The sequence below is a fragment of the Pungitius pungitius genome, chromosome 5 (assembly GCF_949316345.1).
Source record: "Pungitius pungitius chromosome 5, fPunPun2.1, whole genome shotgun sequence".
Taxonomy (NCBI): Eukaryota; Metazoa; Chordata; class Actinopteri; order Perciformes; family Gasterosteidae; genus Pungitius; species Pungitius pungitius.
In genome coordinates, this window is record NC_084904.1 from 15,099,282 (window position 1) to 15,124,040 (window position 24,759).

Genomic DNA, 24,759 nt, shown 5'->3' on the forward strand with positions numbered 1-24,759 from the left:
AGGCTATATGAGAGTGATTAGTATGAATGAATCTAAGAATACATTGAATGTGATTTGCTTTAAATGTGCAGCTTTGTACTGAAGCTGTGACTCAGTGGTCCCTGGTCAATGAAGATAAAGAATGAAGCCGGTCAGCTTCATTCTGGCCTTAAGTGTTGTTGTATTACCATACGTGACAAGCATTTCACGACATGAAGACAAGCTTCTTTCAGTATCACTCTGTGATGTTTAATGAAAAGATTTCGTACCATACATATGAGATACATTTTATAAGCAAATATATATTATACTTTAAATTTGTTGCAGTATGTACAATCATGAATATTCATATACATTTGCAGAATTACCACATTAATAAGGATGTCTAACTTTGCCTCACTTGTCAAAGATTGCACTGCTACAAACGTAAGTGATTTTAGAAATACGGTCAAAGTGAGAATGTTAGCCCTGTAAGCAGAAACATTGTGAAAGCAGTTGTAATGAAAATAAAGCTGGAAATGTTAAATGGATCATTAAAAAAAAGGTATATCATGGAAGGTTAGATTTGGCACATGAAACTTTACTTCAAATACTTCAAAAGATCATTCTATTTTCTTTAGATGTGATGTCGATGTCTAACTCTTGAGTTTTTCAACACAGCTGATTCATTGAAAATCAAAGCAACTCCTCTCACGGCCCAATACACGATCCATCTCATTGCATGAACATTCGGCATTCCACTCCATGGCTTGGGAAATACAAAAAAGCAAAATATCCTATAATGAATAACATGCTTATGAAAACAGTAGACACATTAATTATATTTGCTTTTCTGTATAGCCTCGTTAAAGGCTGTAAACTTCTCTTGACATGTCCGGGACCTTAAAGTGCTTTACTTTAAGCACACATGTTTGTGTGGTTCCCTCAAACTTGCCCATGGTATTTTCAGAGATCTGAAAGAAAATCTGAGTAAGATATTTGGAGGATACATTAATCAATGGCAATGCCTGAAACATTCTTATTCATTCATTCTCAGCAGTGGTTTGTGATGGCACTGTGGTGAGAGAGAGAGACAAAAGCGTCATACTGTATCAGGCCCTCAGAAGGAACAGCACTGTTCACTGGGGAGAAATGCTAATTTCCTGCAGCTGCAAACAGTTGTGGAACAAAAAAGTCCATTCTTTACACCGCAAACAGTACAATAAGCATTGATTAATTCCTCTCAACACTCTCCAACACTCAGTGGAACACATTCACAGACACACACGGACACATGCACTCATGCAAGGAGGCATCTGCACCTCTGTGCTGGGAGACAGAGGTGCAGATGCAGGACTAGGTGGGGGAGTGTTGTGGGTATAACAGGGCGGACAAATGCTGGAGTGTCAAAGAGGGATCGGTTGAAGAGAGCTGAGCGAGTGGTTGGTTGGGCTCTTAGGAGTTCAGGTGGATGTGGGCAAGCAGGAAGTGAGAAGGTCAAAGAGGTGCCACGTAATTCCCAGGAAAAGTCCCAAAAGCACGAGTCCGTTCTGACGTACCTACAAAGAACAAAGCACACACTGTGGTCACGCGACAGAAATGAACAAACACCTCAATTTATTACATTTTCAGTGTTGCAATATGTCCACTAGAGGGAGTGCTTGATTAGCTATTTGTCACAATGAAACTGGTAGTAACTCCATCTAAAATAAGGATTACTTTTCTATTTGATGTTGTCTTCTATTCAATAATTTCTTAGACAGCATACACTTTTGGTGTTTCATGTAAACCACTCCGAATTACCTTGTGGCTAAAATGTATTAAATAAATAAATTCAGAATTTGTGTCCTTTTCAAACAATTCTACAGAAATGTCTATATTACATTACATTACATTTAGCAACTTTAAAATCATGGATAATCTTGATTTAATACTTGTTGAGGTATCAATAAATGCTCCATCACAGATTGAGCCAATTAAACAATGAATCACTTTATTCCTTACCTACAAACCAGCCATCATCGCATTTCTCCATCACTCTTACGATGTCTCCTTCTCTGAGCTCCAACTCATCTGAATTTTGTGGTTTGTAGTTGTAAACAGCTTTATATCTAAAATAGAGATCGATGAAGTCATTGAAAAAAAAAAAACGTTGCATGACACAGATTCACCAGAGCTGCAAAAATGTGAACAAACAACAACAACAATAACAAAAAACGTGGAGACTCACGGTTGGCGTTGCACGACTGAGGAATCGGGGATGATTGGCACTCGTGGTTGCTGAAGGGAGTTACCGTGTGGATTGAGTCGAGCGGCCTGGTTCGGCCACGCACCCTGGAAAACATATCATCTTAACATCAGGCAATAAGGAAAGATAAACGACAGTCCCATGAACATGAAGAGTGACCCCCCCCCCCCCCGCCCCCCCGGGAGCAGCCATGCAGTGGATTTCTCAGGCAAGTGCAGCGCAAGCAGACCTGTGAGGGGTCAGTGTATCTGGGGGACGCGTTTGCCGTGGAAGCTCCAGCTCTGTGAGCGGAAGGGGACGCCGCTGGAGCCGCGGAGCCGTGGTTGGCGGCGTTCGTTCCGATCCGGTGGCTGAGGGCGGCATTTTTGGAGGGCCACCGGTAGGCCGATTCTTTGGACACAGGTGACAGGGTGGGGGAGCGCGACTGTGAAGCTGCACTGCCGTAAGGGAGCGGTGAAGATGGCTTCAGTGGGTAGTGCTCGGGTTGGGGGCTGAGGGCAGTGGGGGTAAGGGGGGACAACGGTGACCGCGGGCAGGGTGAGTTGAGGGGACGCCCCGGACTCTGGGGTCCAGGGGAGCCAGGGGACATGGGCCCCGGTGGGAAGTCATCCGCAGAGAATTTTGTGCGCGGCATCTTGTTGACCTGGACATAACTGGCCGGAAAGATGCCGCTCCGAAGGGTCCCTGAGATCCTCCCCTCTAACCACTTATCGTCAACGCGCCTGGTTACGTCGATCGTCTCGCCCTACGGAAAAAAAATAACAGAACGCACAACAGTTGGATATTACACGGAGGAACACCCATTTTCCAATGAAATTCAAATACTGGTGATTCTAGTAAACCACTTACATGCACACCTTGTAACTGTGGCCCAGTGCAATCACAAGTCATTCATGCAGGTTAAACAAAAAAGCAATGCCAACTGTATCGTTGAGCATTGGAGGAGCTGTTAGGGAGACAGTCGCTAAGCTAAGCTAACCAGTCGCTGGTAGCCTCCCATTTATCATACACACATTGGGAGTAGTATCAATATTTCCATCTAACTTGGACAGAGTGTCCAAATATCTTCTATACAAATGTGAAGGCAAAGCACTGAAAGCACCGCAGCACTCACTTTTCGAAAAGACAGTTCAACAGGTAGGTCCGCGTTGAAGTTAAACAGAGCCACCGCTTCGCCGTAGTCCAACACCTGCAGTGTGGGGGACTTGATGGGTGTCGGCTTCTCTGTGGGAGGCAGAATCTATGGAAGACAAAGTGGCGAGAGTTTTGAGCCATTAATAGCAAAGCTCTATAAAAACGTGCAGAGAAACAGCATCAAATGAGACACGTGGAGAAAGTCACCTCTACATAAGATGTGGGGAAAATGCCAGCTCGCCCGTGATGCTCTCCTTCGAACCAGTTGCCATCTACCTGCCTGTGGATGTAAACGATGTCGCCTTTCTGCAGCGTTAGCTCCCTAAATACAGGAATAAGAATCATGAGTTTAACACGTTCAAAATTAATTGATTGTTTCAAATGTGCGTTACGAAGAGAATTCAGTCTGCAGCTTTGACAGCTTTAAATCTCATAGTGCTACAACAGGAATGTGAATCCATTGTTTCAGCTCACACTGTAACTCACTTGGGGGACTGAGCCTGGAAATTGAACTTGGCTCGCGCTGCTTTCATCTGGAAAAAGGAACAGATCACACAGCATCACGGGTCAGATTTGAACGTTTGCATGAACAACAATGAACCAAAATGCCTAATGTTTTCATGCCTTTAATCTAACAATGGTAGAAACATACCTTTTTCTCTTCTTTCTTAGGTGGGAGCTCCATGGCGTCATTAGAAGGGGAAAGACGTTCTACTGTGGATGTAAAGTTAAAGCGGTATGAGCATAGTCTAAAACATGAACTCTTCTGTTCAGCAAACTCTGTTTCTGGATGCGTTACGATGAAAAAGCAATAACCGCCTTAAGGGCTACGTCAATTCAAAACGGATCTTGGAAATGATTTAGGCTGGCTCCATTCAATTTCCAGTAAAAACAATAGGATAATGCTAATCTTTAATCAGGTCTTCCGAGTTCCACTTCCTATTTTTGTGGACTTCCTCTCCACCCAGAGAATCATGGGACCTTCAACTAGATTACTGAAAGCCTACATCAAATATGTGCTGATTGATTAAATGGGATTAAGTGGCTCCCACACTGAGTTCTGGGTTCTAGAGAGAGCAGAACATTATCAACGTGTGAACAGTGCAGAGAGAGAAAGACAATCAAGACAACACACGCTTTACAATCTGTATGGATGTGTCATGTGACACGGCAGAGACGGTGTGAGGATCACGGTGCCGATCCGTGTAGCACATGTTTACCATATGTGGGAGCAGAGGTCAGTGATGTGCCAACAGAGTGACGGACCGGCTGCCTTGTTGCTGAGGAATTACTGAAAAAGAAAAAACAAAAAGCTTTTAATGTTTATAATACTGTCACTGTGTGTCTCGCATTCAAGTGGGAGGGTTTGTAATAATGACATGGTACAGTGAAGCACATATGCACACATACTGAAATACTCACTGCAGCTGGGAGAAACTGTGTGTATGTATGTGTGTGTGTGTGTGTGTGTGTGTGTGTGTGTGTGTGTGTGTGTCTTTGTGTGTGAATTCGAGCAGCTTCACTGAACAACACATCGGGCCTTAGCTGCTGGTTTTTGTACACCGAGATGAGACAGATAATCAGACAGCTAGAATGTGTCCTGCAGAGGACGTCTCGTGCTGTCGTCCTTGGGTTGAAATCTCCAAACCTCAATCAGAATTTTCAGTCTAGTTTTTTTCTGGGTTAAGAATTAATCCAAAAACACCAAGCTTGCTGTCAGGCCTCCCCTGAACTACTTTGCATATTACCAGACACAATTTCTTGCTGCTGATTTGGTTGAATTTCACATGTCCTTAGCAACAGGTTCTTAAGAACCCAACCTTATCCCACCACGCCAAAAAAGGTAAAAACCATGACATCAACTCAGCAAACAACAGAGAGAATCCTGCATTACACACGCGGCGAGCAATGAGGAATGCTGCCTGGGGTCTGAAGCAACAAATACTTTACTTGCACTTGTTAAACTTCAACAGCTTCCCAACAGAGTCCAGCAAAGAGAGTCACATGACCAAATAGCAAAACAGATACCCTGCAAAGTATTAATGGTCGTGCTGTCCAATCACAGTGTAGGATTTCTTAAAACAGCAGGAAGCAATGGCCCGTTACTCGCACTTGACGAAGCAACGTCAAAGTGGATTAAGAGGCTTGGCTTTGGGCTCAGAGGAGGTCTGTTATGTGGGGATTGTCCCAGGCATTTCCATTAGCCGATCCAGCATGTGCTTCTATTGTAAAAATCATCATATTCAAATTAACACCACTAGATCGTTTAGATTAAGTTTAACTAAAACAAAAAATATCTCAGTGAACATCATGCATCATTGACGATGACATTGACATAAATCAGGAATGTCCCAGCTTGCTACAAAAATAAGTCAAATCAAATTCCTCCTTAGTAATGAATATATATATATTATTTAAACGGAACTGGTATGTGTTACAACTATACAAGTTCAGTACAACACATACACATACAAACATACAATACATTTACTGAAAGGCACCATTGTCATGTAATACAATAAAGGGATAAAACACTTTTAGTGGTTTCTATTGTAAAACAAAAGGCATTTTACATGATAACACGTTTTGAATGATTTGTAACAATGCTTTCTTATGTAACTGACCTGTGGTATGTAGTCCCAGTCTTTGAACCAGTCTCCGGATCCCCGCCTCTGGCCTCCTGAAAGCAGAGCGAACGTTAAATGCAGTTTGTTTCCTGCAGCCCTCTCTATCTCACAGCTCACAGGAAATCTCAACAAAAAACTTAGAGTAGAGGTGCTGACCACTCCCAAAGGAGCAAGGAATCCCCTGGGTCCTATCCTCCTCGGTCTAAAAACAACACACTCATGATCTGTCTGAGCTGCCTGTGTTTTCAGGAAAACAAAGTGAAGCAAAGTGACAGGAGAAAGATCCAGAATCAAACCATTGACCTTTCAGTCAGGGCCCCTGTCAAAGGTCTTAATTAAGGAAAGGAAATTTATTGAAAGTTATTTTTTTTTTCTGGCAAACACATTTGCATTTGGGCGTGAGAATTTGCAGGCAATTAACAAAAGCAGATCAATCCAAGAGCAACTCGGGCAGGCGATTCCAAGGCCGTGGTAGCATGAAGCGAGGGTCTCTGAGACAGCCGTTTGAGAGCGGGAGAGTAAAGTTGGTGCGTGGGGGGGGATGCTTTTGCAGAGAGAGACAGGCGGGGGGGGGAGGGGCGGGCTCAGTACCTCACCCCGGCCTCGGTGCTGCTTCTTCTGGGACAGTCTCCTCTCCAGGCCCTGGATGTCCGAGTCCAGCTCAGCCTCAAACCGACTCAGCTCAGAGACCAGACTGGCCTGAGACCCGGCAGCGATGGAGTTGGAATGGCACAATTAAAGCACTACCGCAGGACCTCACGCAATGCTTGACGATAATGGTCTCCCTTCCTAATGCACTCCACAACTTCTGTCAAAGAAGCTCACCTCGATTGATGGGGACTTGAGTGTTTCGGGTTGTTTCTTCTGAGAGACGTGAACCTAAGGGGAGAAAAAGAGACAACACTGAAGAGTAGTTTCACCATAGCAGTTTAATCCATCCATGCTGCCATGTTTCCCTTCGATTTTTGAGATTGTGTAAACGGATTCAAACCGGATTTGACCAAGCTTCCAATCAAAAGGTGCCAGTGGAGGTGTAAGGTAACACAAAATTTATATTATTGTTATTAGTTTATAACACTTTCTGGCCAAAGCCCAACTTAACACCAAGAGAGCAACTGATTCTTTCATTACGGACCCTCATCTCCAATTGACAGACTCTAATTACTTGACTGTCACTTCGAAGCAACACAACACCTGGTATGGGATGAGCGGTTTCCTAAATGCTATCCAGGGAATCGAACGTGAGCCGCAGTCATAAAGAGGAAATGAAATACGGTTCCATGCTGTGAGCCATTATGCACCACAAGAGGTTAACGCCATCATTCGGATCACAAGACACCCCAGCACCAATAAAAGAGTAGAAACAAAGAATCCTTTTCAATACGAGTCACAATATGCAACAGATCAGGAACATCGCAGGAGCCATTAAAAAAACACTCGAGACACAGCTGTGTAACTCGCCAGGGGTTTTTAAGCACAGTGACACATACAATCGGACTGCAGACTCGCTAAAGCAGCGGGTCAGTGCAGTATTTGTGATAAATAACATCCCCCGGAGGTAAAATAAATACTCTGGGAGTCAGAATGTCACCAGCTGGTAAATCACAGACTTTCAGCACAATCCCTGTGAGCATATCTGGTGGTAAGCAGCAGGTAAAACTGTGCAAAGACTAAACTCAGAGGTTACCTCGCGTGAGAAGATGAAATGTGAGGATTATGGGCCATAATCCCTTAAGAAAAGGTGCCCCCTCCCCCCACTCAAACCTATTCTTGATCCGCCACACTAAGAAAACAGTGCGAGACCACACAAAGAATCCCAGTGATTGGAGACAACACATCTAGAATGATCTCAAACAATAATGCAGACATTGTTGTTCTGTGACCTCACTGCGTGACCCTTGACCCGCGGCCCTGTGTGTGTGAGGCGGTTACCTGGCTGTGGAGGCGTGAGGTGCTGCTCTGCCCCGGCTCAAAGTCAAATACGCTCCTCGGCTCAGGATGCTGCTTCCCCGGGTCCGACAGCTTATCTACACCCTCGCTCCTGAAACGTAACACCCCGACACACACACACACACACACACCACGGACAGCAGCTCAACCATGGTTCATTGTAAGCGACAAATCCAAACTTGTCCGTCCCACACGTCTTTTCCCTCCACTCGTCTTGGCCCATGTGGTTGGTATTCGCATTAGAATAAATTACTAGTACTTCAGAACACTCTAAAATCTCCTATTTTGCTGAACATTTAAAAAACAAATCAGGATGTGAATGTACACGTGGACTTTTGTATCCTGTGACATTTCCCAACCTGCCGTGTAGAGGAAGCCAGCACCAAATTTGCACCTTGTATCTAATCTGTTCCCCCCCCCCCCCCCCCCTCCTTTCTTTGTGCTGAGATACGCTCACTGGGTACTGGGCCCTAAATACTGTTCATATTCAGGTCTGCTTAGAGCGCAGAGTGAAGGGTGTTCACAGTGTTCTCATCCGTCTCTCTGTAAGACAGCCAGTAAGTGTCGTACTACTCCTTTAAGTCGGACCCCCCCCCCCCCCCCACCCCCGTCTCTGTGCCGTCCTGTGTCCCGTGACCCCGAAGCATCTACACCAAAACCCGCGTAAACCCACCAGTCTGGCAGGGCTCCATGAGGCGTCATTCTGAAGAAATTGGCGTCTGCTTCGTTGCTTTCTTCTGTGTTGGTGGATAACTGGAGGCCTGCACATCAGTACAGATCTTAAGTAAAAACAGGTTATGTAACTGGACAGGATAACAATGTGGACTCTGGTGGATTCACTTACGTTCGGCTGACCACGGCTCCGAGTCCATCAGATCGGGTTCTGGTGAACAACAGCAAAGACATTTTATTGGACTGACACTGACATACGGCAGTTTATTGTGTATTCTTATCTATTTTTAACACTCTTATACTCATTTACAAAGTATAAAACCCTCTTGTTAGTAGATTAGATCCTTTACTTATGTAAAAAGAAACATTTTACAGTGAGAAAATACTACATATAATTCAATTAATAATTCAAAATCACTTCCACTCACATCCCCATACTGGATTTCATTTCAGAATTAAAAACTGCTCTTGAAACTCATCACGTTGACAACAACAACTCCATCGTATTTTCATTGATTTCAACCTGTTGTTGAGCTCTTTTTTGTTTATCGTCTGTAATTGTTGACTTAATTCCTTTCTTATTCTTTGTGCTTGTTGTTTACTGCATTCAGTTTTGCAGATTTTATATACGATGTGGCATGAAAGCCGCCCCGAAACATGTATGTATCCTTATTATAATCATTATAACTGCTACTATTACTATCGTTAATAACCCTGATATTAATATAAAATCAAGAAATGCTGTCTTTGCTCGACCAAAGCTCGGCCTCAGTGAGTTGGATGCAAACACCGTTCTACATTCCATTGTAGCAGCACCCCTCGGTGCTTTGAAATCCAACGTTGATACGACACAAATCACTCGCAGGACGTTGAAAATATTCCTCTAAAATAAAACTGATCCAGAGAAATCCACTAAATCCCCCACAGTGCAGCGATGTTGACGTGAACCACACAGATAGCACGGAATGTGCTTCTATTGCGCAACACGTGAGAAATGAACAGCTACATTTAGGAGGGGCTGGATTATTGCCCGACATAACGAGCAGAGATGACATTAGACTTTAGGGCTCTTTCACCACGTCTTGTTTTGCCTCTGCGATAATGGTTTTGCTGGATCACTTCTGTGGTACCTGACACTGGCAGAGAGGAATTCACTCTGTGTTTGTGAGAGGAGGAGGAGGAGGAGGAGGAGGAGGAGGAGGAGCGTCCTTACCCTCTGGCCTCTTGTGAATCTGTCTGAACATGCTCTTGTACCAGTCTTTGGGCTTGTTCACACTCTGTAATGAAAGAGGGAAGGGTGCAGAGGGTAAAACAAGACGGGACTAAAATGTTGTTGAAAGGAAAGATAGATACAATATATGAAACTAATATATTATATAGACTCATTACATGCAAAGTGAGACAGACATTTCAAGCCTTTATTTGATATTATTTTGATGATTATGGCAATATAACATATAATATACAGTATATATATATATATAAATACTAATATATTAGTTTCACCTTTTAAGTTGAATTACTGAAAGTAATGAGCTTTTGCACAATATTCAAATTTTTCGAGTTTCACCTGTACATTGATAAAATGTAAAGCTAAGTTATCAAACAGTCTTACTGATCTGGAGGCGATGGGCATCCCCGTTTCATCCACTGGACCGATTCCTGAGAACTTGATAAGCTTCTCCTCCCTGGTCCAGCCGTGTGGGACAGTGGCAGAACCCTGGACACCGTTGGACAGTCCACCTGGGTTACAACCACAATAAGACAAGTTGTTTCACATTATTTCCCGGATTTCAGATAAGTTCAGGAGAGGTTTACAGCTATTGATCTGTTTCCAAACTATTGATCTTCTAAACTGCCACATCACTGGAACATTACGAAGCAACGTGTACCACTTTACACATTAACTGACTTTTCAACTGCATTCAACTTTCACTGCTTTTATCATTTCACACTACAAAAATAAATTTAGCTTCCGTTGAGGTTTGCTCAAATTCAAATAATATCTTAGCTGCATCCACGTCTTTCTCTATGAACTGTGATTGATTCATATTTCCCAGGCGCTTACATCAACATCTCTTGTTTTCATTCAGGAGTGGCCCTTTCACTTAAGTGCTAGTTCATCTGCAACTTTAAAATATCTTAACGGGTTCTTTTTTAGCAAGCAGCACACAAAAAAATTTCGTAATGTTAACTCAGACTTATTTATGTTTTTTTAATGAAAAAGTGAGATGTTAAGCGAGACACTTGTTTTATGCAAAGATTTAAAAATGATAATAACAACCATGCAACTGTGAAGGCCCATAGTAAGATCCAAAGCTGAGAGTGGTTGGTCCACTTCCATTCACGTCCGACACCTTTAAAAGGGCAGAATTAGAGCAGTATATTAATAATACAACCACTAGTTGTCATGTAATTTGAGTGCATCAGTGATGCCTTCAAAACATGACTCAACATGCAGTCTGTGATACATTGTTTTTCCACATGGAGGAGCTCTTGTTAATTAAATTCCATTCACTCAACTTCTACATTGTTATTAACATAGCTTCCAGGAAATGACTCTGCATACCTTGCACTCTCCAAATGGCAATGCCGCCGAACGAAAAGGGCTCAGGGGAGGCGTAGGGAGTCCGGGGGAGATGACCACCTCATGGGCCAGCTCTGGGGAAGTCAGGATTTGTTGACCCGGTGTATCTCTGGACTCCCCGGAGGAGCCATTTGGATCTCCGACTACTTCCACACATCGCTAAACAGAAGGGAAATGAGAGATGTGTATGAACAGAAACAATGCGTGAAGTTTGCTCCTGTCATGTCCTCTCCTGATGGCCCAGGGTAAACACTGCCCTCTATGGCAGGTCATGTGTTCTTATTAGTGGCCCGGCTATTCAACTGGCCTCAGTGTATGGGTGGAGGGGCGGGGGGGGGGGGGACTGTGATGAAAAGGCTCCTAATTTATTTAAAGCAGCACAAGTGGGAAGTTGTGTTCTACCCACTTCATCATCTCTCCTGCCACAATTGTAGAAAAGGCCTCATTCAAGGTGCAGAGCCGGGGCACAGAGACAGGAGAGGACCATTATGAGCCCATTAACTTCCTATTCACCAGGCCTCCCTAATCTCCAGCCTGGGGGTGCGGGGGCCAGGCCTCGGAGGTTGGGAAGGGGCCGTTCATGTCAACTTCAAAGTCCAGCGGGGCTAGCTCTTTTTGTCTCCATGGTGATGGTTTTACTTCCCTCATCAATGATGGCAGGTCCAGCCCTTCCATTGGAACGCTACGTATTTGAATCATGTGCTTTGGTCCTGCCGAGGGTCACGGGAAAGCTCATGCGCCTTGCGCCTTGACAGTTGAACTTCCATCTGCAGTCCGACTCCTTGATTTTGTGGGTTTAATGTGCTTACTTAAAAAAAACGTAAGGGCTTTACCTGCGACTGCATGTGATCTGTTATGGTCCTTTTGTGACAGATGAGAAATTCTTGTGTCCAGCATAAAAAGTACCTGCAAAGACATTCAGAATGACATTCAGAATAGTTACATGGTAGCACACTTATACCTTCCAGAGGGGTTGCACCATTTGTATACAAAACAACTATGTTATAATAAAGAAATGGAAACTGAATGGCGGCTTCAGATGACAAATCGAAAAGATTGAACTATCCTGTGACTGTATTCTCTAATCTTCACTTCAAATGTGAAGTAAATGTTGTTTACCCATTGTCAATTTAAAATGTATTACAGTGTGCAAAAAAACAATAGTGTTGAAAGATTGAAGAACAAAATAATAAGAATCAGTTTATGTTACGATCTCCCTGCTTTAAGCAAATGTTGATAAAAATGTTCCAAAATCTACAATGTCACACATTTGTGTCACATGTGTTACATTTATCCAAGAGTCTTTAAAGAAGAAAAGAGCTTAACGCCAGTAAGTGGAAGTGAAATCCTTCTAGTGAAATACCCTGAACTGCTCAGTGAAACTACTCAAAGAAGAAGCAGAATGAGAAAACATTTTTCATTGCTTCTCCTTTCCCAGTCATCCAATGAGGAGCTGGTTGACGGAGGAGGTCGGCTAGTGAAAGTGGCGACCAGCTCCTAATCAATTGCACCTCAGAAAAACAGATTAGGGCCTGCTGCTCTACATCAAAGGCCTGGGGAAAATTAGAGAAAGACCATTTCCGCTCGTGTACGCGGCCTCTCATCTACAGGGGCTAAATGGCCAATAATAACATTGTAGGCATAGAAGCCACAGCCGTGTGCAGGCCGCCATTCATGTAACCCTGGATGGTCAAATCTCTGTCTTGTCCTATCTTGGGGAGCAATTGTAAACAAACGATGTGGTTGATATAAGGCCTTTTTCCCGTTCTTATGCAACCTACAGTATATCTGTGTGACAGCAAGGTCGTGAACGGCTGTGCGCTACTCCAGGCTCAGCGCTGCCGACACAATTTGCACAAATGACTTTTGTGCCATTTGCATTTGAGCATTAGAGTCTAAAACCCACCGGTCAATTCCAAGAAAACTAAGAAAAAAAACTGCGGGCACAAAATTAGGACATAGCACAAAGCGCACACACTGATGGAATCAGGGCTTATGTATCTAGACAATGATGTCACTCTATCAGAGTCATCATCTCCCAATAAACAGCCTCACATAACGAGAAGAAAATGGCAACCGGAGAATTGTGTCTACATCAGGACCATTACTGCTCCGGCATGACGGATGATTTGTCCCTGCCCAAAGCAATCTCTGCCAGACAATTATCCCTCTAACAACAGGAGACACTGCAAACAAGCTAATGGCTTAAGTCATCTTTTTTTACAATGTGTTTGGCACTCTGGTTCTTATTTTGCCACATCTCCCCAGGCCAGGCAACCATGCATTTTAAAAGCCCCATCACCCTGACAAACTACAGTATATGAGATGTTAATTGGCATTTTTTATGAGTACCGTTTCCACAGAGCCCTCTTTAATAGCAGAAATAGCAGAGTAGCTCAACAATATGGTTACAATGTAGTATTGAGTGCCTGTAATCATGTTGGGGAATAAAGAATAAAAATGGTCAAAAAGAAGACAGCAAAGAACTAATTATTCTTAAGTCCAGCTCCATGAATAATGGACTCTGCATCTCCCATAATGTTACTCAATAGCATCTCTTTTGGTGTTCCTTTAAAACGTTAATCTTCCAAAATCCTTAGTATTATGGACCATATGTAGAAATGACCATAAGCTGAACACGGGAGCTCACTCCACCCAAGAGGCTGAGAAGCCCAGCTTTATTGACATCACGTCCTGATGTGTAAGCTCATGTCATAACGGTCTCATCTCCTTGGGGAGCTGAGTCAGAGAGGGAATTCCTCCGACAGTCCAAGCGTCCTCCCATCCAGAGCACCGAATACAATCCTACCTAAAAAGGAAAAATCGGCGTTGATATCTTGCAAATCCCTTGCTTGCTTGCAGTCTTTAGAGTCTGGCTTTCCCCTGGTTTATTCTTACATCATTACTGAGACTCAACAGTGGAATTCGCTATAAACTTTCACATGAAAGTATTTTCTGAGATGTGTGAACATCATGCCACAGGAATTAGTTGAACCCCTGCTACGTGAGAGGTCCATTATCACCACAGGATCAGTTTTGGAATTCAAGAGAAAAAAAGCCTTAAAAAGGTTTAAGTGCTTCTCAGCTGATAATGAGATGATGTCCTGCATTTTCTTTTTCTAGTTTTTACATCAACTATCTATTGTTGGAATCTGCTTTACATTTAGTCTTGTTACATGGCAGCTGAGGGCATCCAAAAAGGAAAGTCAGGGGATTTTAGTTCCAAAGTATCTGTTTCTGTTTCCCAGGAAACTCATCCGGTCTTGAAGACGCACAGTGCCAGATTTTAAACTCTGAAAACTGATGTACAAAACAGAAGTCCATCCGCTTCATGAAATATTTGAATATACATATATAATATACAATATTTCTTATTTAAATTTGTATTAGTAACTAGCTTTTTTACCTTTTTTTGCCCTAAAGGAGCGGATGAGGAACCAGACTATTATGATGCTGACCTACACAGCAGCAACGAGGTCAGTGAACTTTACCACACCCCTGATTCCTGGGAATCAGAATGAGGTGTTTCCACAGCCGGTAATAGCAACACACCAGCAATTGAAAAAAAGAAACCCGCCGGGTTTTAAAAATGTGTAAAAAATACGCATTCAATCAACAGTTCTCATTCAGGGCCACAGCAACGGATGACAGGTGAACCTGCTCGGAGGTCAGCATTCCTCAACAATCATTAGTCGTCAAAAGGATGTCTTCTAATGTTGTCCTTCTTCCATAGTGGTAATTTTAAGAAGACACTGACCTATGACTACCTCTTCCTCAACATACAGAGCTCCTTGCATTGTTTCCACCCAGAAAGAGACTGTCAAGGGGACCAATGAATAACTGTCACAATGTTGACCTGTGAACTTCTGCCGTCTCTTGGCACACCATTGAATAAGTAGTGACTTGTGGCCAGAGGGCAGGTCCTGTTCCTCATAAATCACCAGTGACGATGGAGAATGCGTCAGTAATGAGCTGGGACAATGACCCAAAGTCCTGGGACTTGAATAAAACAAATAAAACTGTCACTCCTTAAACAACGTCCATTCAGAGGCGCTGGTGTTGTACTCTGCTTCTGTGTGCAGCGCAGTGAGGAGAAATGCAGAGTTAATCATTGACTCCATAAGGTGGGAACTGTTGCACATGAACAGATCCAAAAGTCCTGCTCCCAGACACGCGAGACAACGGCCCGAACGTGAGCTCAATGTTGTTCAAGGTGGTCATTTTGTTTGGGTGAGCGCTGACCTGCGTTACATTTGGCCTTAAACACACATTTCTTGAACAACCTTCCACTCATTTTTCTTTGATATTTCCCGAGCCCGAGGACAACAAAAGTGGAAGTCTTATCGCCGGTTTGCACGTACAAACTATATCACCGAAGCGGAACAGGTTGCATAACAGGGTCGTAAGCACCAGAAGAAACCTTGCCTTAAAAAGAGGTGAGAAGGTAATCACAAGCACATTTGCACGATAAATAAAGTGGGCATTTCCTTCTAAACACATGAAATGAGTCACTCTGCAGTTATGTTGGAGAGAGGTCCTCTGAGGTTGATCACGCAAGCATGCAGCCCTTCAACGTAGCGCATATGCGGCCCATACAAGGTCCTGGGGCCTCTGGTTTATGATATGCAGTTATTGGGGGATGCAGACATTTATCAGTAGGGAAGTATTTTGCATCCTTGTATGGTGCTCCTCCAGTCAGAGCAACAGGAGGAGGCAGTCTGTGTGCTTCTTGTCAATGGAGAGGTCGATGTGTTTCCAGGAGGAGGAGCAGGGCAATAAACAAAACCCCTCTCTCTCTCTCTCTCTCTCCTCGAAGCGCCAAACGTTGAGGCGGAGTTTATCAGATATGTCCTAACAACAAACACACTTTGTATCATTCAAGAGGACTCCTTATTTGGTTGGATTTTTCACAAGTTAAACCATGTGTCGGAACACAAGCATGAGAAAATACACACTCAAATCCCGGTAGGTACAGAAAAATATTCGCAAATCCTCATGCCTGTCATTTTTTCATCTTCAAAGCTGAATGTAGACTACGAGGACTGGCAGCTGGACCCTCAGTGATATCACAAAGGGAATTAGAGCCGGCTGTGCAGATCACCCTGACAGGAAGAGGAGCCACCAGGGCCACTGGACTCGATATGTGCAGCAGGATGGGAAATGATTTCCTTGGACTCTCTGGAGCCTGCAAAGCAACCAGGGACGACATGTTGGGGAGCTCCCTGCCCGCGTCTCTCCCTGCGCTGCAGCTGTATCTCACAGCCTAAAAGCTCAGTCAAGTTAACTCCCACAGGTTTCAACATCAGAACCACACATCCCGGGTCGACTTGTTTTCAGGTGCAGATCTGCGGCACTAATCCTGTTGAGCCGCCTTGAGCAGTCAGACAGGTTACTCAACCTCCAAAAGACCCACGTTTGAACGGTCTGAATGTTTAAGATGACTCCATGCCGTGACTCCAATATGTGCTCCCATTAGAGAAAGTGTACTCACCTTAAAAGTGGCACCGACGAGTGAACCGACGCCTCTAGCAGTAAACCTCGCTGGAGACCCTCCCTGCTGAGTCTCTCTCTCACTAATGACACTAACCGGGACACACAATCTCTCTGTCTCTCTCTCTCTCTCTCTATCTGTCTCTCTATCTCAGCCCTTCGCCCCGACTGCCTCCACGAAGAACTTCCCGGTTGACAGGCATCGCCATGGCAACCGACTTTGGTCCCTGTTCAAAAGCCACCCTCTGGCCTTGGCTTGTCAGTTTGGGGGGGCACCGCTTTCAGTGAAGCGGCCCTATTGTTGTGATGAGGTGATATTTCACAGCGCAGGGTTGACCGAAGAATCCAAATAGCTCATCGCCTTCAACGCTCAGACACTGACCAGTGACACCCCCCCTCCTGACTGTCTCTCCCACCCCATCCCTCTCCTTTTTTGTGTGTGTTTATGTGTTTGATAGCAAGAGATGGATATATCTTGTGAATTAACAATAGGAGCTCTTTCTGCGGCAGTTTTGGAAGTGTATCAGTCATGTATCTGCACACCATACAGTCCACTACTTTCTCCCAATAGCTCTCTTTCTCTCTCACATAAGTACACACATACACCCACAAACAGACAAATCAACATATGGACAAAGGACAAAAACAGACTAAAAACTGCCAAGAAAAGTCCGTAATGTTATTCAAACCATACTAAAAATCTTGCACACAATAATTGCCCAAAAAGACCTGGAATTCCAGTTTGCCTGCAGTTCTCGCCAAGGAACACTAAACAATGCAAAACTGGAAATCTAACGTGCTGACAGGCTTTCTTTGGCGTTGAGTGTGCAGCAGGTAGAATGAGTTCCAAGGTGAGGGATCCAGTCACGCGCTAACAAACATAATCAGATGCATCACATGCACCTTGGGCTACAGCAATAAAGTAAACAGCACATGGAATAGGTCTCTCTCTTTTTGTGTGGGCCAGATCCAACTCCAAATTGAAGAACTCAGGTCTTTTTGAATAATTCAGTGTTCTCGGTGTGTCCAATGGAACCCAAGGCAGATATCCATTTACAGAGCCTGAGCTATTCGAACGGGGGTTGCTTTTTGCCAAGCTGTTGAGCTGCTGCACCGGAGGGGCGAGCTAGGCAGCGCAGGCCTCAGGTGGAGGCTCCTACTAATGATCTGTGCAGATTCTCAACCCAGCAGCGATCGCATCTGACACCCTGTCGCTCTCTGCATATAATGAGGTAATCATGCAAGAGGCGATTGCAGCTTTGGCCCAGGATTCTGCACACACTGGTCCCTTGTTCCCTCCGTCTCTAGGTCCCTAAACAAGACAAGACTTCCCCCGATGCCAGCACCCTTTTTTACTAATACACATTGTCAGAACAGGAGTGGAGAGGCACGGCCCTTTGTAGATGGTTGCCATGCTGTGAAGACCACCCTTGTCACACGAGTGTGAGTGACAGTATGCTACTACAGAAGCTGATCAGAAAAGCCTGAAATCCAGCGAAAACGACGTCGCTTTACGGTAAAAAAACGGACAGCAAGTCTGTAAGGTTATCATCCGGTTATTATCAGGTAAATAAGCGTCAACATATCAATGCAAGACAGATAAGGAGGTCTGTCGTCATTCCCAGTCCTTTGTAGCAAAGGTTGTGCTCTGAGGTGCTTGCTGAATGTCAGCGATTTAGCCTCAAATTGAATATATTTCCGATGGGTAAATATTCACACGCTAAAAAGTTTCCAAATAAAATAACCACTAAAGTAACAACAGGAGGCAGCTTTTGGACAGGGGTCTGGTGAACTTTCAAACCACAGATATTGGCATCTCCTGTGGCGGAGTCCTCCACATACCCGCCGCCCTTTTCCGTCAAAAGACTCAAAAATAAAAAAAAGTATAACAACAATGAGTAAAGATAATAAACAGGCCGATCCTGTTCATCTTCGTGGTTCTCACAGAGGAACTGAGCGATGAAGGGAAACAACGTGACACTCAAATCTTTGTTAGACGCAGCTTCCTTCCCAAAAGAAAATGTCACCAACCACATCTAAACGAGCAAATCAATCACATGACCGAGGCAGGAAAAACACTCCCTATCTCTTGAATTGTGAATCTTCCCTTCCTTGACATAGCCCGCAGCACAAGTTGTACAGTACTTACAGGCGAGTGCAGGCTGAGCAGTGAGGTCTCCTCAGTGCAGAGTGGGCGAGGAAGTGAATGAAAGAGAAGGAAAGGAGCGCTGACGCTCTGTACTCTCCCTCCCTCTTTTCTCCTCTCTTTCTCAGGCCAACAGGGTGTCTTTTATCTTTAGTGAATGATTCAGCGCGGGTCTGAATGTTTGTCTGAGCGTACGTAGGCGTGCGCATGTGTGTGTGTGTCTGTGTGTGAGCATGAATTTTAAAGCTCATCGGGGAGAAGGCCCTCAGTAATAGTTTCCATCCACAGCTGGAAATAATAGAGATTCCCATACAGGCACATGCGTAGTGGCACCACCCTCCAGTGTTTAACATGCAGGGGGAAAGGGAGGCCATTTCCATGGCCCTCTCGGTAAACAGGCCTGATTGACACACATATCATAATAGCACGCTCTATTCACTATATTAGACTGTTGTATTACTCCGATCAGACAAAGAAGTCCGTTTTAGGAGCTTTCTATGAGATCCAGGTGGCTCCATTGCTCACCTGACACCTTGCAACATCCATCTTTACATTCAAAAGAGAAGAGTATTTCAATGAAGATTTCTAAGCAGTGATGCATACACACACAGACACACACAAACACACACACACACACACAATTGAGGGCTTCAGAAAAGTCTCAGTGTTTCCATGTTCTGTTCCAGCACCAGGCCTCCTCAGCAAGTATGAGGAAACCCCTGCAGCAAAGCCCAGATAAGTAGTGCTACTGCTTTCCTTTTAAAGTCCAGTGTCGTCAACAGATCGGCTATATGTTCTGTAACAGTGTAAAACTGAGGTTGAGCTCCTGAGTGGCTTATCATTGGCTTGCCACTCCCACATTTCCTTGTGCTTTGATATTGGTCAGCAGACGCCTGCTGGATTCCGCCACTCTGAATCCAGAAGCACAAATCATCCAAGATAAATATTTAACAGGTTGGCTGCAAAATCAGCAAGCAAAGGTCACTCCTCTCTCTTTGCCTGGAGTCCTTCTTGGACTCAGGAGATGACCAGTCACTCTCCACAGTGACATTTTCAGGGGAAAAACAGTCCTCATAAGAAAATAACTAAGTAGATGTGGAAATAAAATCATTGTGCATAATTTTATTCCATCAGTGTTGCAATAATGTATTTAAGTTTTGTTATGTTAGTAAATTGATCCTTCCCTTTAAAAAGAAAATAGTTCCATACCCTGTTTCCAAACATCTGTGAATCAAAATGCACTTTGCCAGAGCTGCAGTGGACATTCACATGATAAGATAAGCGGTGCCACATCGCCTCCTGGTGGGAATTAAAAGATCTGTGCGTAGCTTGGTTTTTACCATGACTACAGCCAGATGTCGCCATCTGGTCACAAACACCACCAACCATCTGTTGACAGTGTAGAAGAACAAAACATCATTCAACCTTTCAGCACTCAAAATGGGAATTTCATCCTCTCTTTACACAGAGAGATGGAATTTTGTAAAAGTGACCTCCCTCCTTCTTCTCATACACATTGCACAAACCGGATGTACAAAAAACAACATTTACCTGTCACAAACAAATTGTAGAGGCCCTGATACATTTCCAATGTATGTGTTAAAACCACCAGGGAACATGTTTTGCCATAAACAACATGCACTGTCCAGTGAGCTGTGTGTATTTTGGTCATTTTAATCTGTGCTCCGCGTACATTTACCATCGTCAATGTCCTTGCAATACATTACATTGGTTGGTTACAGGCACCACGCCGCACAAGACGCCACCTCGTTGACACCTGCGACTGTGCGCTTCCCATTCACCCCTGTCTTCATTAGCAGGCATTTACTTCTATGCATTTCACTGGTAATGTGCCCCCCCTGTGTTCAAATGTATGAACTGCATGTCGCAAATAACCCGGTGTTTCCCTCAAGATAAACAAAAGCAACAAAACCTGCATTATGGCACCAACACTTGTCGAAACCGTGCTAATAAATTACGGCGCATTCAGGCGCAGAATAATGATTTCCACATCATCATCTCAATCGGGGACGATGTGGAACGTGTGTGCCTCTTGGTTCCCCTTAGCAGAAGAAACAGCGTGTTTGTATGAGAGATAATGGCTCCCGCGATGATCTGCCAAGGAATCCGTTTTCAAATACTAGTGGAAATTAGATTATAACTATCACGTAAAATCACCCCCCTCCTGATTATGCAAATTAGGACACTTTATTGTGGCGAAAACCCGGAGCACTCCATCAATCAGCTGATTTGACGCGAAAATAAATAAAAAGTAAGGATGGATAAGGACTCTTCTTGGTTGATCTTTTGATAAGTTGTTTTCTTTCGAGTTAACATATAAATTGTAGCCAAAGCCACTCAGTGCAGGTGGTGCTCATTTTTCTGCCGGTTTGCGGATGAGGCAGCAGGCAAGGCACCCAAACATAGACTCCACTTTGGGAGGTAGCAGAAGAGGTTTTTAGTTCAGACGGCCAAAGCCAGAAAGTGCACAGGAGAAGGTTCTTGGCAGACTGATTGAGAGGGTGACAGCAGGTGAGAGCAGGTGAGAAAGTAGCAATGGTGGCTGGCCAATAGAGGGCAATGGGGCGTCACCCAACCTGGAGCCCCCCTCCTTGAGCCCGAACAAAAAGAAAAGATCATATTAAAGGATGAAAAATGTTTCATTTGCAGAAGAGCAAAATTAATTTTAAAATAATCATAAATAAAAATGTTCTATTATATATAATCAAAATAGGGAATACTTGTGTACTCTGACCACTAGTCACTATATATATATTAAACTGGGAGGGTGACACAAATAAAAATGTTGCAATAAATGTTGAATATCATACACATATTAGTATTGGATTTTTAATACATTTACGACTTTGCAGTAAATCATTCGGGGATGCTGGAATTGATTAAATAGCCCTATCTAGAACGTTTTGCACAAGCCGCCATTGAAAAGAAGTCTGGTGAAACTAATCGGGGAAGGCTGGAACATTACAGCTGACAGAGATAAATATGGGACAAAGCGAAAACATTTCATGAAACCATTCGTCCTCGGGCCCATTTAAACAGCTGCAATCATTCTTTTTATTTGCAACTCTGTCAATCATTTGCTTTGTTCATGTTGATCAAGTAATAACGAAACTTGACATCTTGTTGCACTTTCACTGCACATCCTTTATGCAAATAACGAGAATTCTTAATGTAGACAGTGTATTTCTTAGTGTGGAATAAGCCGTTTTCTTGATTGAGTATTTTAGTATTCGTTAAGGCTCCCGTTGAAGCCTAAGCGATGATTAGTGATGGTATAGTTTGGTTTAGAGAGATTTAGGAACTCTAACCTTGTTTTTATTGAATTTTCCATTAATCATCTCACTAAACAACAGTTCTAACTTCAATAAACTAATAGGAGATAACAAGTTGCACAATCAACACATTGTAAGACAAAAACCAGTTTGAAAATAAGAATTGAAAACACATTAATGTGAGAGGTATAATACATTTTATTAATGTAGTCACATTTTAACAATCAAACAATATGAAAATATAAACAACATTTTTTTTCTTTTTACACAATTAGAGATTGAATCTAGATTCACAACATTGGCAAAGATAACCGTGCAGTGTGTGTAAACAGCATGACATTTTGTGCAGAATCGTATGCAATGTCATTGACTGTCTTCAACAAAAGGTCACATACTGCTGGCCGTCGGTTTTCTGCATCAAAGTCACTCGGTAGCTTGTAGTTGGTGTTTCTGGCCTGCTGCCCAGGAGCTGGTAGCACCTACACCGATGAAGCGCTGATCTCGTGTCGGCACAGCGGGCAGGTGCCGAACTGATGGATGACTTTTAATGCGCACGCGCCACAAAGACACTTGTGGCCGCATGGCAAAGTGATTTTAGACTGTTCTTCCATGCACACCACACATCTGGTTACGCTGCCTTCAGCTGCATAACATAACAAAAATGAGATTATCATTTAGGATGGATTCTGTTGGGTTACATTTTGTAGCATTTGGTTGGACAGGTAAGAAAGGACTCTTTACCTGCAGGGACTTCCATGTCCAGACGGGAGATCCATTCATCACCGTTTCCATGGAGACGTGAGAGAGGGGTCAAACTGTTGTGGCTGTGTGCATCCGGTGAGTGGAGGTATCCGGGTGCAGGACACGACCGCCGGGTGATACACCCCTGTTTTTTCTTTGATCCTGTGGCAAAGAGTATTCAATGATCACCTCTGTTAATAAACGTTAAACCTTAAAAAAATAACTAGAAAAACATTGTTATGTAGAGTAAACATACCCAGGAGGGACACGGCACACGTCTGTCCGTAGATGTCTATCATGGCCCAAAGCGGACGGCTGAGATCCACTCCTCCCAGTAGCTGTTGCTGCTTGAAGTTGGTGCTTCTCATTTTCACGTGGCCTCCATGAGTGAGCCAGAACTCCAGCTCTGAACCGACTTGGCAGTGGGATTCATGCAGTGCAGCGGCCCAGTTCCCTTGGACCTTGGTGATGTTGGGAATGGCCATGGGGGGCAGAGGCAGAGACCTGTCCGAGGGCGGCACGTTGGTGAAGCCCACCCGCATGGCTCCTTCCCAGTTCAACAGCTCCTTTTCAATCCTCAGGCAGATCCTCTCCTGGATCCTCACCGGGCGGCTGCTGAACACCAGGCCGTTCTTGAACGTGGCCGCCGTCCTCTCAGCCAATCGACCTTCACGGCTCAGGCGGATCTTGTCCCCGACAGCCACCGGGTGGAAGGTCAAAGGGCCGAGGCAGGACAGACCACACGTGTGTGACGTCTCTGACCGCAAAACTGCAAAAGAGCCAAAGCACGGACAAGATGTTAGTTAATCATTCACGTTACTGTTTCAGTAACTCAGTACTGTACGTTAAAGCCTTTTTATTCTGTGATGACCGACTGAGCGTTTCCAATAATCCATCTTGTTTCTAGTCAGTTTCCTTTTGACACATTGTACAACTTAAGGATATTAATCATTACCCTGTGATGTGTTTTTAAGGCCTATTTATTGTCCGATTATAATCTGTTTATAAAACTTAACGCTGTCCTGTTGCGGATTTCTGAGAATCACACAGTGACTTTCAGTCGCTTTTTGAAGAAATAGGAATGCTTTCACAATGCAAAATATACATGAAAACCTTAACTAGTGAAGTATTTTCACACCAAAGTAATTACTTTAAATAAAAACTGCAAAAGAAGAATTTTCAACATAAGTTGTGTCCCAAATATGAACAGTTTAAAATGAATCACTGTATCATTATTTTAAGTACTAGTATTAGGCTAACAATAATATAAAACTGACTTAATATTATTTCAAACTTCTTAATGCAACTTGGCAAACTGTTTATAAAAGAGCACCTTATTGACATTTAAATCCATATTGTGAATTGCAAAATAAGTCACAAGCAAGATCAAATATTTTACCTGCGGTCCGGTTGTCATTCTTTCTCACCATCTTCAGGACGGAGGCTCCGCTTGGTTTCTTTGTAGAAGACGTGCTCTCGTCTGTATCGTCATTTGTTTGCCACACAGTGGAAATGGAGCCTTCTTTTAAGCCCTGCTGTGAAGGGGAGGCTCCACAATAAAACATCCTCCAGCATCATATGGAAAGTGAACGAATTGCAGAGGGAGGCAATGTACTCGTAGAGGCTGAGCATGCATAATACATTACATGATTATTTTATTGTTTTATCACGTAGTTATGAAACTTGACATCTTGGTGCACTTTTACGTGATGATCTTGATGCACACGCATCCTTTATGCAAATAATGAGAATTCTTAATGTAGACAGTGTACTTCTTGTGCCGTTTTCTTGATCGTGTATTTTCGTATTCGTTAAAGGCTCCCGTTGCACCCTGAGCGATGGTTAGTGACTGTAGAGTTTGGTTTGGAGAGATTAAAGATTTCCAACATGAGCTCGTGTTGGGTTCAGTTTTG

The 24,759-nt window shown here is 43.7% G+C and overlaps 2 protein-coding genes across 6 annotated transcripts; both read right to left on the reverse strand.

The window, feature by feature from the left end:
* Positions 1-203: 203 nt before the first annotated feature.
* sorbs3 (sorbin and SH3 domain containing 3) lies at positions 204-18,960 on the reverse strand. Of its 5 annotated transcripts, none has more exons than XM_037481632.2 (21): positions 18,816-18,960; positions 12,010-12,082; positions 11,159-11,335; positions 10,874-10,946; positions 10,205-10,332; positions 9,803-9,866; positions 8,762-8,800; positions 8,591-8,678; positions 7,900-8,008; positions 6,793-6,846; positions 6,559-6,666; positions 5,965-6,020; positions 4,561-4,631; positions 3,993-4,054; positions 3,827-3,873; positions 3,548-3,662; positions 3,321-3,446; positions 2,436-2,951; positions 2,189-2,292; positions 1,963-2,069; positions 204-932 (listed from the first exon to the last, which is right to left on the reverse strand). In XM_037481632.2, exons 2-21 carry the CDS (start codon positions 12,019-12,021, stop codon positions 925-927), a joined length of 2,064 nt encoding a protein of 687 aa, XP_037337529.2. In that variant the 5' UTR covers positions 12,022-12,082; positions 18,816-18,960; the 3' UTR covers positions 204-924. The 5 variants fall into 5 exon arrangements, with proteins under 5 accessions (XP_037337529.2, XP_037337531.1, XP_037337527.2 ...); XM_037481634.2 differs by having other exon boundaries at positions 204-1,517; positions 2,850-2,951; positions 18,816-18,956; XM_037481630.2 differs by having other exon boundaries at positions 204-1,517; positions 18,816-18,956.
* Positions 18,961-22,300: 3,340 nt separating this feature from the next.
* LOC119224585 (E3 ubiquitin-protein ligase NEURL3) lies at positions 22,301-24,395 on the reverse strand. The gene is made up of 4 exons (XM_037481691.2): positions 24,246-24,395; positions 23,103-23,615; positions 22,847-23,008; positions 22,301-22,748 (listed from the first exon to the last, which is right to left on the reverse strand). Exons 1-4 carry the CDS (start codon positions 24,274-24,276, stop codon positions 22,585-22,587), a joined length of 870 nt encoding a protein of 289 aa, XP_037337588.2. The 5' UTR covers positions 24,277-24,395; the 3' UTR covers positions 22,301-22,584.
* Between the last annotated feature and the right edge of the window lie 364 nt (positions 24,396-24,759).